General features: G+C 31.1%; 1 protein-coding gene across 1 annotated transcript; it reads left to right on the top strand.

The window, feature by feature from the left end:
* The first annotated feature begins 10,465 nt into the window (after positions 1-10,465).
* LOC139891848 (BTB/POZ and TAZ domain-containing protein 4-like) lies at positions 10,466-13,195 on the top strand. Its single transcript, XM_071874871.1, has 6 exons — positions 10,466-10,787; positions 10,903-11,164; positions 11,260-11,390; positions 11,486-11,792; positions 12,192-12,505; positions 12,835-13,195. The coding sequence occupies exons 2-6, from the start codon at positions 10,943-10,945 to the stop codon at positions 12,965-12,967; spliced, it is 1,107 nt and encodes a 368-aa protein (XP_071730972.1). The 5' UTR covers positions 10,466-10,787; positions 10,903-10,942; the 3' UTR covers positions 12,968-13,195.
* The last annotated feature ends 846 nt before the right edge of the window (positions 13,196-14,041 follow it).

Here is a 14,041-nt window from a genome sequence, read left to right as displayed (position 1 = left end):
TCACAGATATTTCCTTCCTCGGAAATAAGACTTGGCCACGGATCGATTCACGAACCTATACAAATATGTACATATATATCAAAGTATGATCAAAATATAATTACAACCATTTTTATTATGTTTTAAAGATTTGAGTGTATTAAGTCAGCTGTCCTCGTTAGTAACCTACAACTAGTTGTCCACAGTTAGATGTACAGAAATAAATCGATATATATTATCTTGAATCAATCCACGACCTAGTGTATACACGTTTCAGGCTAAATCACAACTCAAAGTATATATATTTTTGGAATCAACCTCAATCCTGTATAGCTAACTCTAACATTACTGCATATAGAGTGTCTATGGTTGTTCCAAATAATATATATACATGGGTCGATATGATATGTCAAAACATTTGCATACGTGTCTATGGTATCCCAAGATTACATAATATATTAGAATACATGTATAATACAATATAAGTTAGCTAGGATATGATTTGTATAGATTTGTTAAACATTTCCCGTAGCTAAAAAGATCAAAAATATCCAATCTTGTTTTACCCATAACTTCTTCATTTTAAATCCGTTTTGAGTTAATCAAATTGCTATGGTTTCATATTGAACTCTAATTTAAGAATCTAAAAAGAAAAAGTATAGGTTTATAGTCAGAAATTTAAGTTACATGTCAATTACTAAAGAGGTAGTCATTTCCGTCGAAAGAACGACATCTTGATGACCATTTTGAAAAACATACTTTCACTTTGAGTTTAACCAAGATTTTTGGATATAGTTTCATGTTCATATAAAAAATCATTTTCCCAGAAGAACAACTTTTAAATCAAAGTTTATCATCATTTTTAATTATCCAAACCAAAACAGCCCCCGGTTTCACTACGACGGCGTATATCCGATTTTATGGTGTTCATCGTGTTTTCAGGTTTTAAATCATTAAGTTAGCATATCATATAGATATAGAACATGTGTTTAGTTGATTTTAAAAGTCAAGTTATAAGGATTAACTTTTGTTTGCGAACAAGTTTAGAATTAACTAAACTGTGTTCTAGTAATTACAAGTTTAAATCTTCGAATAAGATAGTTTTATATGTATGAATCGAATGATGTTATGAACATCATTACTACCTCAAGTTTTCTGGATAAAACTACTGGAAATGAGAAAAATGGATCTAGCTTCAAAGGATCCTTGGATGGCTTGAAAGTTCTTGAAGCAGAATCATGACACGAAAACAGTTCAAGTAAGATTTTCACTCGAAATAAGATTGTTATAGTTGTAGAAATTGAATCAAAGTTTGAATATGAATATTACCTTGAATTATAAAGATAACCTACTGTAAATAACAAAGGTTCCTTGATCTTAGATGATTACCTGGAATGGATTAGAAAGCTTAGATGTAGACTTGCAAACTTGGAAGTATTCTTGATTTTTATGAAACTATACTTATGGAATTTATGAAGAACACTTAGAACTTGAAGATGGAACATGAGAGAGATCAATTAGATGAAGAAAATTGAAGAATGAAAGTGTTTGTAGGTGTTTTTGGTCGTTGGTATATGGATTAGATATAAATGATATGTAATTTTGTTTTCATGTAAATAAGTCATGAATGATTACTAATATTTTTGTAATTTTATGAGATATTTCATGCTAGTTGCCAAATGATGGTTTCCACATGTGTTAGGTGACTCACATGGGCTGCTAAGAGCTGATCATTGGAGTGTATATACTAATAGTACATATATCTAAAAGCTGTGTATTGTACGAGTACGAATACGGGTGCATACGAGTAGAATTGTTGATGAAACTGAACGATGATGTAATTGTAAGTATTTTTGTTAAGTAGAAGTACTTTGATATGTGTCTTGAAGTCTTTCAAAAGTGTAAGAATACATATCAAAACACAACATGTATATACATTCTAATGAAGTCGTTAAGTCTTCGTTAGTCGTTACATGTAAGTGTTGTTTTGAAACCTTTAAGTTAACGATCTCAATTAATGTTGTTAACCCAATGTTTATTATATCAAATGAGATGTTAAATTATTATATTATCATGATATTATGATGTATGAATATCTCTTAATACGATATATACATTAAAATATCGTTACAACGATAATCGTTACATATAAGTCTCGTTTCGTAATTCTTGAGTTAGTAGTCTTGTTTTTACATATGTAGTTCATTGTTAACACACTTAATGATATATTTAAATATCATTTTATCATGTTAAATATAGTGTATCAATATCTTAATATGATACATATATATTTAGTAGACGTTATCATAACGATAATAACTATATATAGCATTTCGAGTTTCTTAATTTAGTAATCTCATTTCTTATGTATATCACACATTGTTAATATACTTAGTGAGATACTTACTCATCATAATCTCATGTCAACCATATATATATATATGTCTATATATACCACAACATGTAGTTTTTACAAATTTGTAACGTTCGTGAATTGCCGGTCAACTTGGGTGATCAATTGTCTATATGAAACTTATTTCATTTAATCAAGTCTTAACAAGTTTGATTGCTTAACACGTTGGAAACATTTAGTCATGTAAATATCAATCTCAATTAATATATATAAACATGGAAAAGTTCGGGTCACTACATGTGATACACTACGACTTGACCTAAATTGTTAGACAGATATTGATCAAATATATAAATATATATAATTAATATAGGCTCGTGAATCCAACGCCAACCTTGCACTTGTTCAATGACGTCATATGTATTTTTACTACAAAATACAGTATTGTGAGTTTCATTTGCTCCCTTTTTAAATGCTTTTGCAATATATATTTTTGGGACTGAGAATACATGCGCTGTTTTTTATAAATGCTTTACGAAATAGACACAAGTAATCGAAACTACATTCTATGGTTGGATTATCGAATCGAATATCACCCCCTTTAGCTTGGTAACCTAAGAATTAGGGAACAGACACCCTAATTGACGCGAATACTAAAGGTAGATCTACGGGCACTAACTCCCCCCATACTGGAAAATGATATGCTTTAGTACTTCGAGTTTATATTATACAGATGAATTTCTGTTTTGGGGATATTCTATATGCATGATGTTAATGTCGGTTACCAGGTGTTCAATCCATATGAATGATTTTTAAACACTTGCGAGTGTATGATTATTGAATAAAGGAAATCTTGTGGTCTATTAAAATTATGGAATTGATGGATTATGATAAACTAATGAACTCACAAACTTTTTGGTTGACACTTTAAAGCATGTTTATTCTCATGTATTAAAGAAATTTTCCGCTGTGCATTAGCTCATTTTAAGGATATTACTTGAAGCCATTCATGGCATATTTCGAAAGACGTTGCATTCGAGTCATTGAGTTCATCAAGATTATTATTAAGTCAATTGTAGTTGGATGTATTATAAAATGGTATGCATGCCGTCAACTTTAGATGAAAAGAAAGTTTGTCTTTTAAAAACGAATGCAATGTTTGTAAAATGTATCATATATATGTCAAATACCTCGCGATGTAATCAACTATTGTGAATCGTTTATAATGTATATGAACGGGTCCTTTCACTTTCCTTCTTGCGTCTTGACCTTCAAGCTAAAGGACTTTCATAAACTAGATACTTGCTCCACAAGTTAAACTTGACTCTCAAGACATTCGATTTATTTCCTTTTGTTTAATGTTTCCATATCTCAACAAGCTGTACAGTATAGACGCTTTGGAAATTTCAGAATGACATCCTTTTCAATTCTGCGACCCAGACCTATGAAAAAAGGCATGTTATTTGATTGTATATGTAATCATTCTTGTGTTTAGGTTCTATATTAGAGGCATATAGTATGTTAATTGGAACTTTGAATGAATATTCCTTTGTAATTGTCATTTAGCAAGTGACTTTTAATATATATTTTGCCTTTAAGAAAAATGTTGTCCTGGATTGTACGGTACAAAACAAACATTTATGACAAATGCTACTTGGAATATAGAACTATAGTCCAAAGAAACATGAACCGTTGAATACATATCTAATGGACCACAACCAAACATAACTTGTCTACTGATCATGTGGCTTCAACGGCCATCAAAGAGCCATGTAAGTAGTTGGTAATATGTCCCTTTCTGTATAAACCAATTAATTACTCCAATAATACGTTCATGCAAGGCATAATCTATCCATAGTTTCTACAAAGTACAAATTTTACTGACATCCTTTATGATCTCATGCGTACTATTAACATATTTGCTTGCAATGTAACTAGAAAAATACATGGATTCGAGATATGACGAATCAGACTATATGATGAAAATACTTGTATGTAAAAAGTAACCAACCAAAATCCACCCGCAACTACGTGCGGGCCGATTATTACTAGTTTTTATTATTGGTATCGAGTTTATTTGGATGTGTTCAGGTTGCAAGATGTCGCTCGTAACATTTGCTCATTTTGAATTTTTTATATATAAAAGACTTCATCAGGTAATATTCTTTACCTAAGAAAACAGGAAATTATGGCTTCATTAAATATTTCTAATTGTGTCATAGGAGTATATATTATCAAAAGTCATTTAAAAAGTAACATGGATACATATATAAGATCATAAGGGGTTGAGGGCTGTCCTTAGCACCACCTTTACTTTTTTTTCCTTAATACTTTATTAAGTTGTGTTTTCATTTGATTGAGAGTAATTGTCTAATTTTATTGTTTTAGAAACGAATCAATTTTCAAATTAAATGACAAATAAACAACAATTTTACTTAATGAATTAAAGGTTATAAAGAATTATATTATTAAATAGAAAGTAAACAGACCCTAAGTTATTAGTAGTATGGTATATATAGTTATCACTCGCTCCGTCCTAATTTATTAGTCTCCAGACAAAAAACCAGAGTTTAAGAAAATGTAAGTGTTGTACTTTTTTTTTTTTGAACAACAATTCGGGATCACCCTGTTTGTGTATTGTACTTTCTGTTACTTTCCAGTTTTACCCTTACGTTTTTTTCATTTAATCATATCCACATACATTGAGAGCATAATCGAACTTAATTTTCTTATTCTTTTCTATTTATGAAAGTAGACCATTAATTTGGAACATTAAAAATGGAATACTAAAAAATAAATTAGGGACACTATTAGTTCTTTAACAGAAAATTTCAATACACAAACCGTGGTTGTCGTTTTATGCAATAACTTTCCATGCAAATAACCTTGTGTTGTAACTCATGTGGTAGTATTCTACTTCTCTCAGCAAGAGATTAGAAGTTCGACTACCGTGGAGTGCATTATTGCATACAAGGTTGTCTCTTAACACTTGAATTCCACCCAATGGTGCTTTTCGCACAATGGCGGAGCCACTAGGGGGCGTGGTGAAATGTCCCGTTCTTATTGATTAAAAACGTTCCATATTAATTGATTTCGTTGCGAGGTTTTGACCTCTATATGAGACGTTTTTCAAAGACTGCATTCATTTTAAAACAAACCATAACCTTTATTTCATCAATAAAGGTTTAAAAAGCTTTACGTAGATTATCAAATAATGATAATCTAAAATATCCTGTTTACACACGACCATTACATAATGGTTTACAATACAAATATGTTACAACAAAATAAGTTTCTTGAATGCAGTTTTTACACAATATCATACAAGCATGGACTCCAAATCTTGTCCTTATTTTAGTATGCAACAGCGGAAGCTCTTAATAATCACCTGAGAATAAACATGCTTAAAACGTCAACAAAAATGTTGGTGAGTTATAGGTTTAACCTATATATATCAAATCATAATAATAGACCACAAGATTTCATATTTCAATACACACCCCATACATAGAGATAAAAATCATTCATATGGTGAACACCTGGTAACCGACATTAACAAGATGCATATATAAGAATATCCCCATCATTCCGGGACACCCTTCGGATATGATATAAATTTCGAAGTACTAAAGCATCCGGTACTTTGGATGGGGTTTGTTAGGCCCAATAGATCTATCTTTAGGATTCACGTCAATTAGGGTGTCTGTTCCCTAATTCTTAGATTACCAGACTTAATAAAAAGGGGCATATTCGATTTCGATAATTCAACCATAGAATGTAGTTTCACGTACTTGTGTCTATTTTGTAAATCATTTATAAAACCTGCATGTATTCTCATCCCAAAAATATTAGATTTTAAAAGTGGGACTATAACTCACTTTCACAGATTTTTACTTCGTCGGGAAGTAAGACTTGGCCACTGGTTGATTCACGAACCTATAACAATATATACATATATATTAAAGTATGTTCAAAATATATTTACAACACTTTTAATATATTTTGATGTTTTAAGTTTATTAAGTCAGCTGTCCTCGTTAGTAACCTATAACTAGTTGTCCACAGTTAGATGTACAGAAATAAATCGATAAATATTATCTTGAATCAATCCACGACCCAGTGTATACGTATCTCAGTATTGATCACAACTCAAACTATATATATTTTGGAATCAACCTCAACCCTGTATAGCTAACTCCAACATTCACATATAGAGTGTCTATGGTTGTTCCGAAATATATATAGATGTGTCGACATGATAGGTCGAAACATTGTATACGTGTCTATGGTATCTCAAGATTACATAATATACAATACAAGTTGATTAAGTTATGGTTGGAATAGATTTGTTACCAATTTTCACGTAGCTAAAATGTGAAAAATTATCCAATCTTGTTTTACCCATAACTTCTTCATTTTAAATCCGTTTTGAGTGAATCAAATTGCTATGGTTTCATATTGAACTCTATTTTATGAATCTAAACAGAAAAAGTATAGGTTTATAGTCGGAAAAATAAGTTACAAGTCGTTTTTGTAAAGGTAGTCATTTCAGTCGAAAGAACGACGTCTAGATGACCATTTTAGAAAACATACTTCCACTTTGAGTTTAACCATAATTTTTGCATATAGTTTCATGTTCATAATAAAAATTATTTTCTCAGAATAACAACTTTTAAATCAAAGTTTATCATAGTTTTTAATTAACTAACCCAAAACAGCCCGCGGTGTTACTACGACGGCGTAAATCCGGTTTTACGGTGTTTTTCGTGTTTCCAGGTTTTAAATCATTAAGTTAGCATATCATATAGATATAGAACATGTGTTTAGTTGATTTTAAAAGTCAAGTTAGAAGGATTAACTTTTGTTTGCGAACAAGTTTAGAATTAACTAAACTATGTTCTAGTGATTACAAGTTTAAACCTTCGAATAAGATAGCTTTATATGTATGAATCGAATGATGTTATGAACATCATTACAACCTTAATTTCCTTGGATAAACCTACTGGAAAATAGAAAAATGGATCTAGCTTCAATGGATCCTTGGATGGCTCTTAGTTCTTGAAGCAGAATCATGACACGAAAACAAGTTCAAGTAAGATCATCACTTGAAATAAGATTGTTATAGTTATAGAAATTGAACCAAAGTTTGAATATGATTATTACCTTGTATTAGAATGATAACCTACTGTAAGAAACAAAGATTTCTTGAGGTTGGATGATCACCTTACAAGATTGGAAGTGAGCTAGCAAACTTGAAAGTATTCTTGATTTTATGAAACTAGAACTTTTGGAATTTATGAAGAACACTTAGAACTTGAAGATAGAACTTGAGAGAGATCAATTAGATGAAGAAAATTGAAGAATAAAAGTGTTTGTAGGTGTTTTTAGTCGTTGGTGTATGGATTAGATATAAAGGATATGTAATTTTGTTTTCATGTAAATAAGTCATGAATGATTACTCATATTTTTGTAATTTTATGAGATATTTCATGCTAGTTACCAAATGATGGTTCCCACATGTGTTAGGTGACTCACATGGGCTGCTAAGAGCTGATCATTGGAGTGTATATACCAATAGTATATACATCTAAAAGCTGTGTATTGTACGAGTACGAATACGGGTGCATACGAGTAGAATTGTTGATGAAACTGAACGAGGATGTAATTGTAAGCATTTTTGTTAAGTAGAAGTATTTTGATAAGTGTATTGAAGTCTTTCAAAAGTGTATAAATACATATTAAAACACTACATGTATATACATTTTAACTGAGTCGTTAAGTCATCGTTAGTCGTTACATGTAAGTGTTGTTTTGAAACCTTTAGGTTAACGATCTTGTTAAATGTTGTTAACCCAATGTTTATAATATCAAATGAGATTTTAAATTATTATATTATCATGATATTATCATGTATGAATATCTCTTAATATGATATATATACATTAAATGTCTTTACAACGATAATCGTTACATATATGTCTCGTTTAAAAATCATTAAGTTAGTAGTCTTGTTTTTACATATGTAGTTCATTGTTAATATACTTAATGATATGTTTTCTTATCATAGTATCATGTTAACTATATATATATATCCATATATATGTCATCATATAGTTTTTTACAAGTTTTAACGTTCGTGAATCACCGATCAACTTGGGTGGTCAATTGTCTATATGAAACATATTTCAATTAATCAAGTCTTAACAAGTTTGATTGCTTAACATGTTGGAAACATTTAATCATGTAAATATCAATCTCAATTAATATATATAAACATGGAAAAGTTCGGGTCACTACACGTGGGGTATCCGGCCACCCTGAACTATGGTAGTGTATGTAATGTTGGACTGTGATTTAAAGACGAAAAAGTGAAGGTGCGATTGAATATTTTGAGTATCAAATTGGGAAAGTAGCGTTGGAAGTTTGGTAGGGAAGAAGAAGATTTATTTTATTATATTTTAGTTTAGAACCCTTAACTAATATATCATATTTCACTTTAATCCCTAAAGTTTAGAATATATCATTTAAAACCTATCATAGAATTTATTATCGTGTATAAATAAATAAATAAAAACTGTTACTCTGTATCTGTTAATAGTAATCAAAAAACGAATATAACTTGTGAGGAATAAGATACTTTAACTCCTAAATATAATTTAATATATCTAAATATTTTATACGTGGATAAGTTTTCCCAAATCTTTATATACATGAAACTTAATTAGAGAATTAGTATTTGTCAACAATTCATCTATAATTTAAAAATAGGGGTGTTCATCGGTTCGGTGTTCGGTTTGTTCGGTTTATTCGGTTCGGTGTATTCGGTTTTGAAAATTTTTTAGGCAAAACCGAAAACCGAACCGAAAATCGAATTCAAAGTTAAAACCGAACCAAACCGAAAACCGAATTCAAATTCGGATTCGGTTCGGTTTTCGGTTAAAACCGAATATTATTAAAAAACTGAGAACTTTGGTAGTTTAACTGTGGCGTTACTGATGTCTTAGTTATTTATATCATAAAACAATGACGTATTATTAAATTATCAAGAATTCGATGATTTATTAATATTTATAGCATAATTATGACGTTTACTGCTTCTGTTATTAAGAAGAAAAACATAATAATTTAAGTAACATAATTATAATGTGAGCTACCAAATCTTCATATGGGTGAGAATATATTTTATTGATTGGATCCCAAATTATAATGACACTAAAACATAAATATACAAATTAAATATATAAAAATTTTGAATTCGGTTTTGAAATCGGTTTTCGGTTAAACCGAATTCAGAATTTTCAAAACCGAAAACCGAACCGAAAACCGGTTTCGGTTTGACGCGATCCGAAAACCGTTTATCAAATTCGGTTTGATTTTTTTCGGTTTGGTTTCGGTTTGGTTTCGGTTTGGTTTTCGGGTTCCACGGTTTCAAACCAAATACTGACCACCCCTATTTTAAAATGTAAGTTCGAATATTACTTTTTTTTTTTTTAGTTATGAAACATGTAATATGTACTTTATATATTATGTTACTATTTCACAATTGATGTTAATTGAAATAATAACTTTTGAGATGCACCTACACAACAAAGAAAATGACAAAATCGTAAGTGATTAAGTCGCACTCAATCATGATTTCTGGACAGCAGTTGCGGTGGGGAGGGGGATTTTACCGTCCATGTTCTCGGATTGGACCGGATTTTCTTCTGGACAGCAGTTAGAGGTGGGTTATGTAACTGCAGGAGATGAATGCATGTTCCATTAAGTGATCTCAAACTGCTGTTAAAAAAAAAAAAACTTTCCACGCAAATATTTAGGGGTTGTCAATCTAATATCTAACATTCAAAGGGGTAAACTGAAACTAACCAACGACAGAAATGAAAAATGTGACCAATCACACTGTAGAAAAGCGCGTGGACTCAAATTGCTGACTCGGATTCTTTTTTTCTTTTTTTTGGTCTTGCAAACCGCACGTTTAACCTACGCGTCGGAGCTGACGAAGAACCAGATAATAACATCTCACCAACTAAATTTCCAATGATATTTTAAAATTATTTTTACAATATAATTAATAATTATAATTATAATTAAAATTAAAATTATAAAATATAAATTACATGAAGTATGATTATTTTCTATAAATCATTCACAATTTTCTGTCTTTCATTAGTCTAACGCTTCAACAATTCAAATTGTCCATTGTTACAAGTTCGTTGGTGAGTGGTGACGAACCACAGCGGACAGTTGTCGTCGTTTTATTATAAAAACGTTAATTAACGACACGCTTGTAACAATTGGTGAATTTAGATTCAGATTTCACATATATTAAAACACGAAGTGATTCATCAAAATTGTAGGCAAGGGAGGACGATATTAATGATTAAAAAAGTTATTGTTTCTTAAATTATTCTCAAGAACATTTTTTCGCCATTATTCTCCAATCTATACACACAAGGTATCTATCTGTACTTAATAATTCAGTTTGTTATAGCTAGTTTAATAACGTTACATTATTTTAATAAATGTTTAAATTGTTTACAAAGAACTTGTGATAATTATTGTCTTCGCAGTGGGATTTGAATTATAGATATAAAGGGTTAATTTGAAATAATGGGAAGATTTTATGAGGAAAGTTCATTGGTGGTTAAAGGAGATGCTCCGGTGCCTCCACCGTTACCGGTGGCTCGAACGGCAGTGATGGGGCGGAAAAACCATCATGTTTCAGCCGCCACGACAGAATCATGGGATCGGTTGTTTGATGATGCTTATAGAGCAGATGTTGCTATCCATACAAATAGTGATGACATTATCCATGCACATTCTAGCATTCTTGTATGTTTGATCTTGTTATCTTCTATTGATCATTTTGTAACGTTTGCTTTAGTAAAGACAGTTTCTGATTAGATGAATCTGTGTTTTTCGAATAGGGATTAGTTTCGCCTGTTTTTAGAAGCGTATTTAGGCGACAGAGTAGAAGCAAACGGTTATTTGTTGTCCATATACGAGGAGTACCAGCCGAGGCCGTTCGTGTTTTCATTAGATCCTTGTATTCTTCATGGTAACATTATTTAATCCTTGAGAACTTTGGTTGTGTTTATTTCTCTGCATTTGTTTGGTTGTGGTATTAAATATCAAGCTTTTTGGTTGATGTAGTTATGAAGAAGATCAAATGGAAGAACATGTTTTGTCTTTGTTGGTTCTTTCACATTCTTATGTGGTACCTCGTTTGAAACACGAGTGTGAAGATCAACTAGAACGTAAATACTTGAATGTGGACAACGTTATAGATGTATTTCAACTCGCGTTGTTATGTGATGCCCCACGACTTAGTATAATTTGTCATCGGCTAATTTTAAAGAATTTTAAAGCAACATCGTTGTCCGATGGATGGAAGGCCATGAAAGAGAGCCATCCGATTCTTGAAAAGGAACTTCTTGAAACCTTCGCCGATGAAGCCAATGTAAGCATTCAAATCCGTTCTTATGTGTCATGGTTCTTGCATAAGTATATTTAGTGTTTAAATTATTCGTTGACATGAGGAATTTGTAAATTAAATAGTCGTGGGTTCAAATCTCCGTGTCACATGCGGAATTTGAACTCAAAGGACTACAAATTCTGTAAATTTTAGGAGGCCGATGACCCCTCCCTGCCCTATATAAGATCCGCCCCTATGTTTGTGCTTGTAGGTGGTTTAGGTTGAGTGTGTATTTGCAGTTCTAAAAAACAAGTTTAAACTTGATCAAATGTAACAAATCAATCAAATATGTTGAAATTCAGAAAAGTATATATACTTCTTCTGATATGTAGTAAGGGCTAGTCTATATGTAGGTAATTGACTTGTAAACAATGTATTTTGCAGAGGCAAAAGGAGAAGGTAAAAAGGGCAAAAGAACGAAAAATGTATTTACAATTATATGACGCAATGGAGGCACTTGTTCATATATGTAGAGATGGTTGTAGGACAATAGGTCCACATGACAAGGTGTTGAACGAACATCAAGAGCCTTGCAACTACGAGGCTTGCAAAGGTTTAGAATCACTAGTTCGTCATTTTGCTGGTTGCAAGTTAAGAGTCCCTGGTGGTTGCGTTCATTGCAAACGAATGTGGCAACTCTTGGAATTACACTCACGTTTATGCGTAGATTCAAACGTTTGCAGGGTTCCTTTATGCAAGTACGACTCGGTGTCTTCTAACACTATAAACTTTGTTGTAATTGTACTGTACAACACATTAAATTCATCAATAAGTGTTAGAGTATTAGTATTATTGGCTCAACTTGATGTGGGCTTGGTCGTTAGGATTTAGTTAATTGAAGTTCGTTCACAATCATTGTTGCAAGATTAAAAGGTGTCACGCTAGACCATGTGACAAATAATTGAGTAATTAACAATCCCACTTGAAGAAACATGATAAGATAACTTTAACAAACAAAATTAGTGCATTACATGATGATTGACATGACAATGTTTATTGATTTTTTAGGATATTTGTGTTGTAACAGGAATTTTAAAGAGAAGACTAAGACTATGAAACAAAAGAAGGATGATGTAATGTGGAGAATATTAGTGAGAAAAATCTTGAGAACGAAGAGTATAACGGGTGCTCCTTATTTTTCGTTGGCAGCGTCATTTTAAATGCTAGCGCTGATTACATAGAGGACGTAGTCATAATCGAAATGAATCCCCTTTAACAAATCGATCTCATTGTTTTGTAACTATAATCAAAGCAAGGACAATGTTATTGCTAATCTGTTCTATTATATGATGTAAACTAGTTTCAATATATATATATATACACTAGGTTTTTGAGCCCGTGCGTTGCACGGGTGTGTAAAAAATCGTGCAAAAAATGTAATTTGTTGTTCATATTGGTATGTCAATAGCGATTCCAAAAAAAAATAGGAAAAGTATAAGAATTTTTTAAGAGCCCGTGGTGTTGATAAATTTTAAAACATTCTTTGATTAAGAGTCAGTGGTGTTAACAAATTTTGAAAATTCCTTATTAGTTTAAGAGCTTGTGGTGTTGACGAAAGTTAAAAGTTCTTTTAAGTTTAAGAGACCGTGGTGTGGAAAAATTTTAAAAGTGGTTTTGGTTGGTGTTAGTAACTTAATGGCTACAATTTTTTTCTCATCATTACTATCTTTTTAATATATAAATTATATACTACGTAATATTTAGAGTTCATTGAAAATTTCTCATGGAGCGTAAAATTAGTAAAGTATAAGTTATATTGTTTTAGAATTATTATATACAATTATTTTTTGAATAAAAGTATAACCCGCGAGCTTAATTTTTAAAAAGTTGTTAGTAATTTCAGCAAAATAAGGGTACTCGGGGGAGTCGTCGTGTATAATTAATATTATAATAGTTATATTTGCGTGTTTATAAATATTTTAAGGACTTAAACTGTAAATTCTAATCACTTCCATATTTATTGCTAAAAAGAAATGCTCCATTGGTAGTGCATCGAAGCTCCGTTTTGAATATAATTTATTGCGTTTTGTTCGTAAAATTACTTCGAGTTGAACGGCGATGACAGTAAAACCTAACTCGCAGCAAACATAAAGATTAATCCGTTAAAAAAATTTGGTATTGGTTACCAATACCATCACTAGTATATATGTAAATTATATAAACATCCATAAATAACTTTCAACCACAATCAAGATTAAACCTAACTGTTTTGCTCGATTACTAATTCCCATATT

The sequence above is a fragment of the Rutidosis leptorrhynchoides genome, chromosome 2, assembly GCF_046630445.1.
Source record: "Rutidosis leptorrhynchoides isolate AG116_Rl617_1_P2 chromosome 2, CSIRO_AGI_Rlap_v1, whole genome shotgun sequence".
In the NCBI taxonomy this organism is placed as follows: Eukaryota; Viridiplantae; Streptophyta; class Magnoliopsida; order Asterales; family Asteraceae; genus Rutidosis; species Rutidosis leptorrhynchoides.
This window is presented reverse-complemented; position numbering and strand designations above follow the sequence as displayed.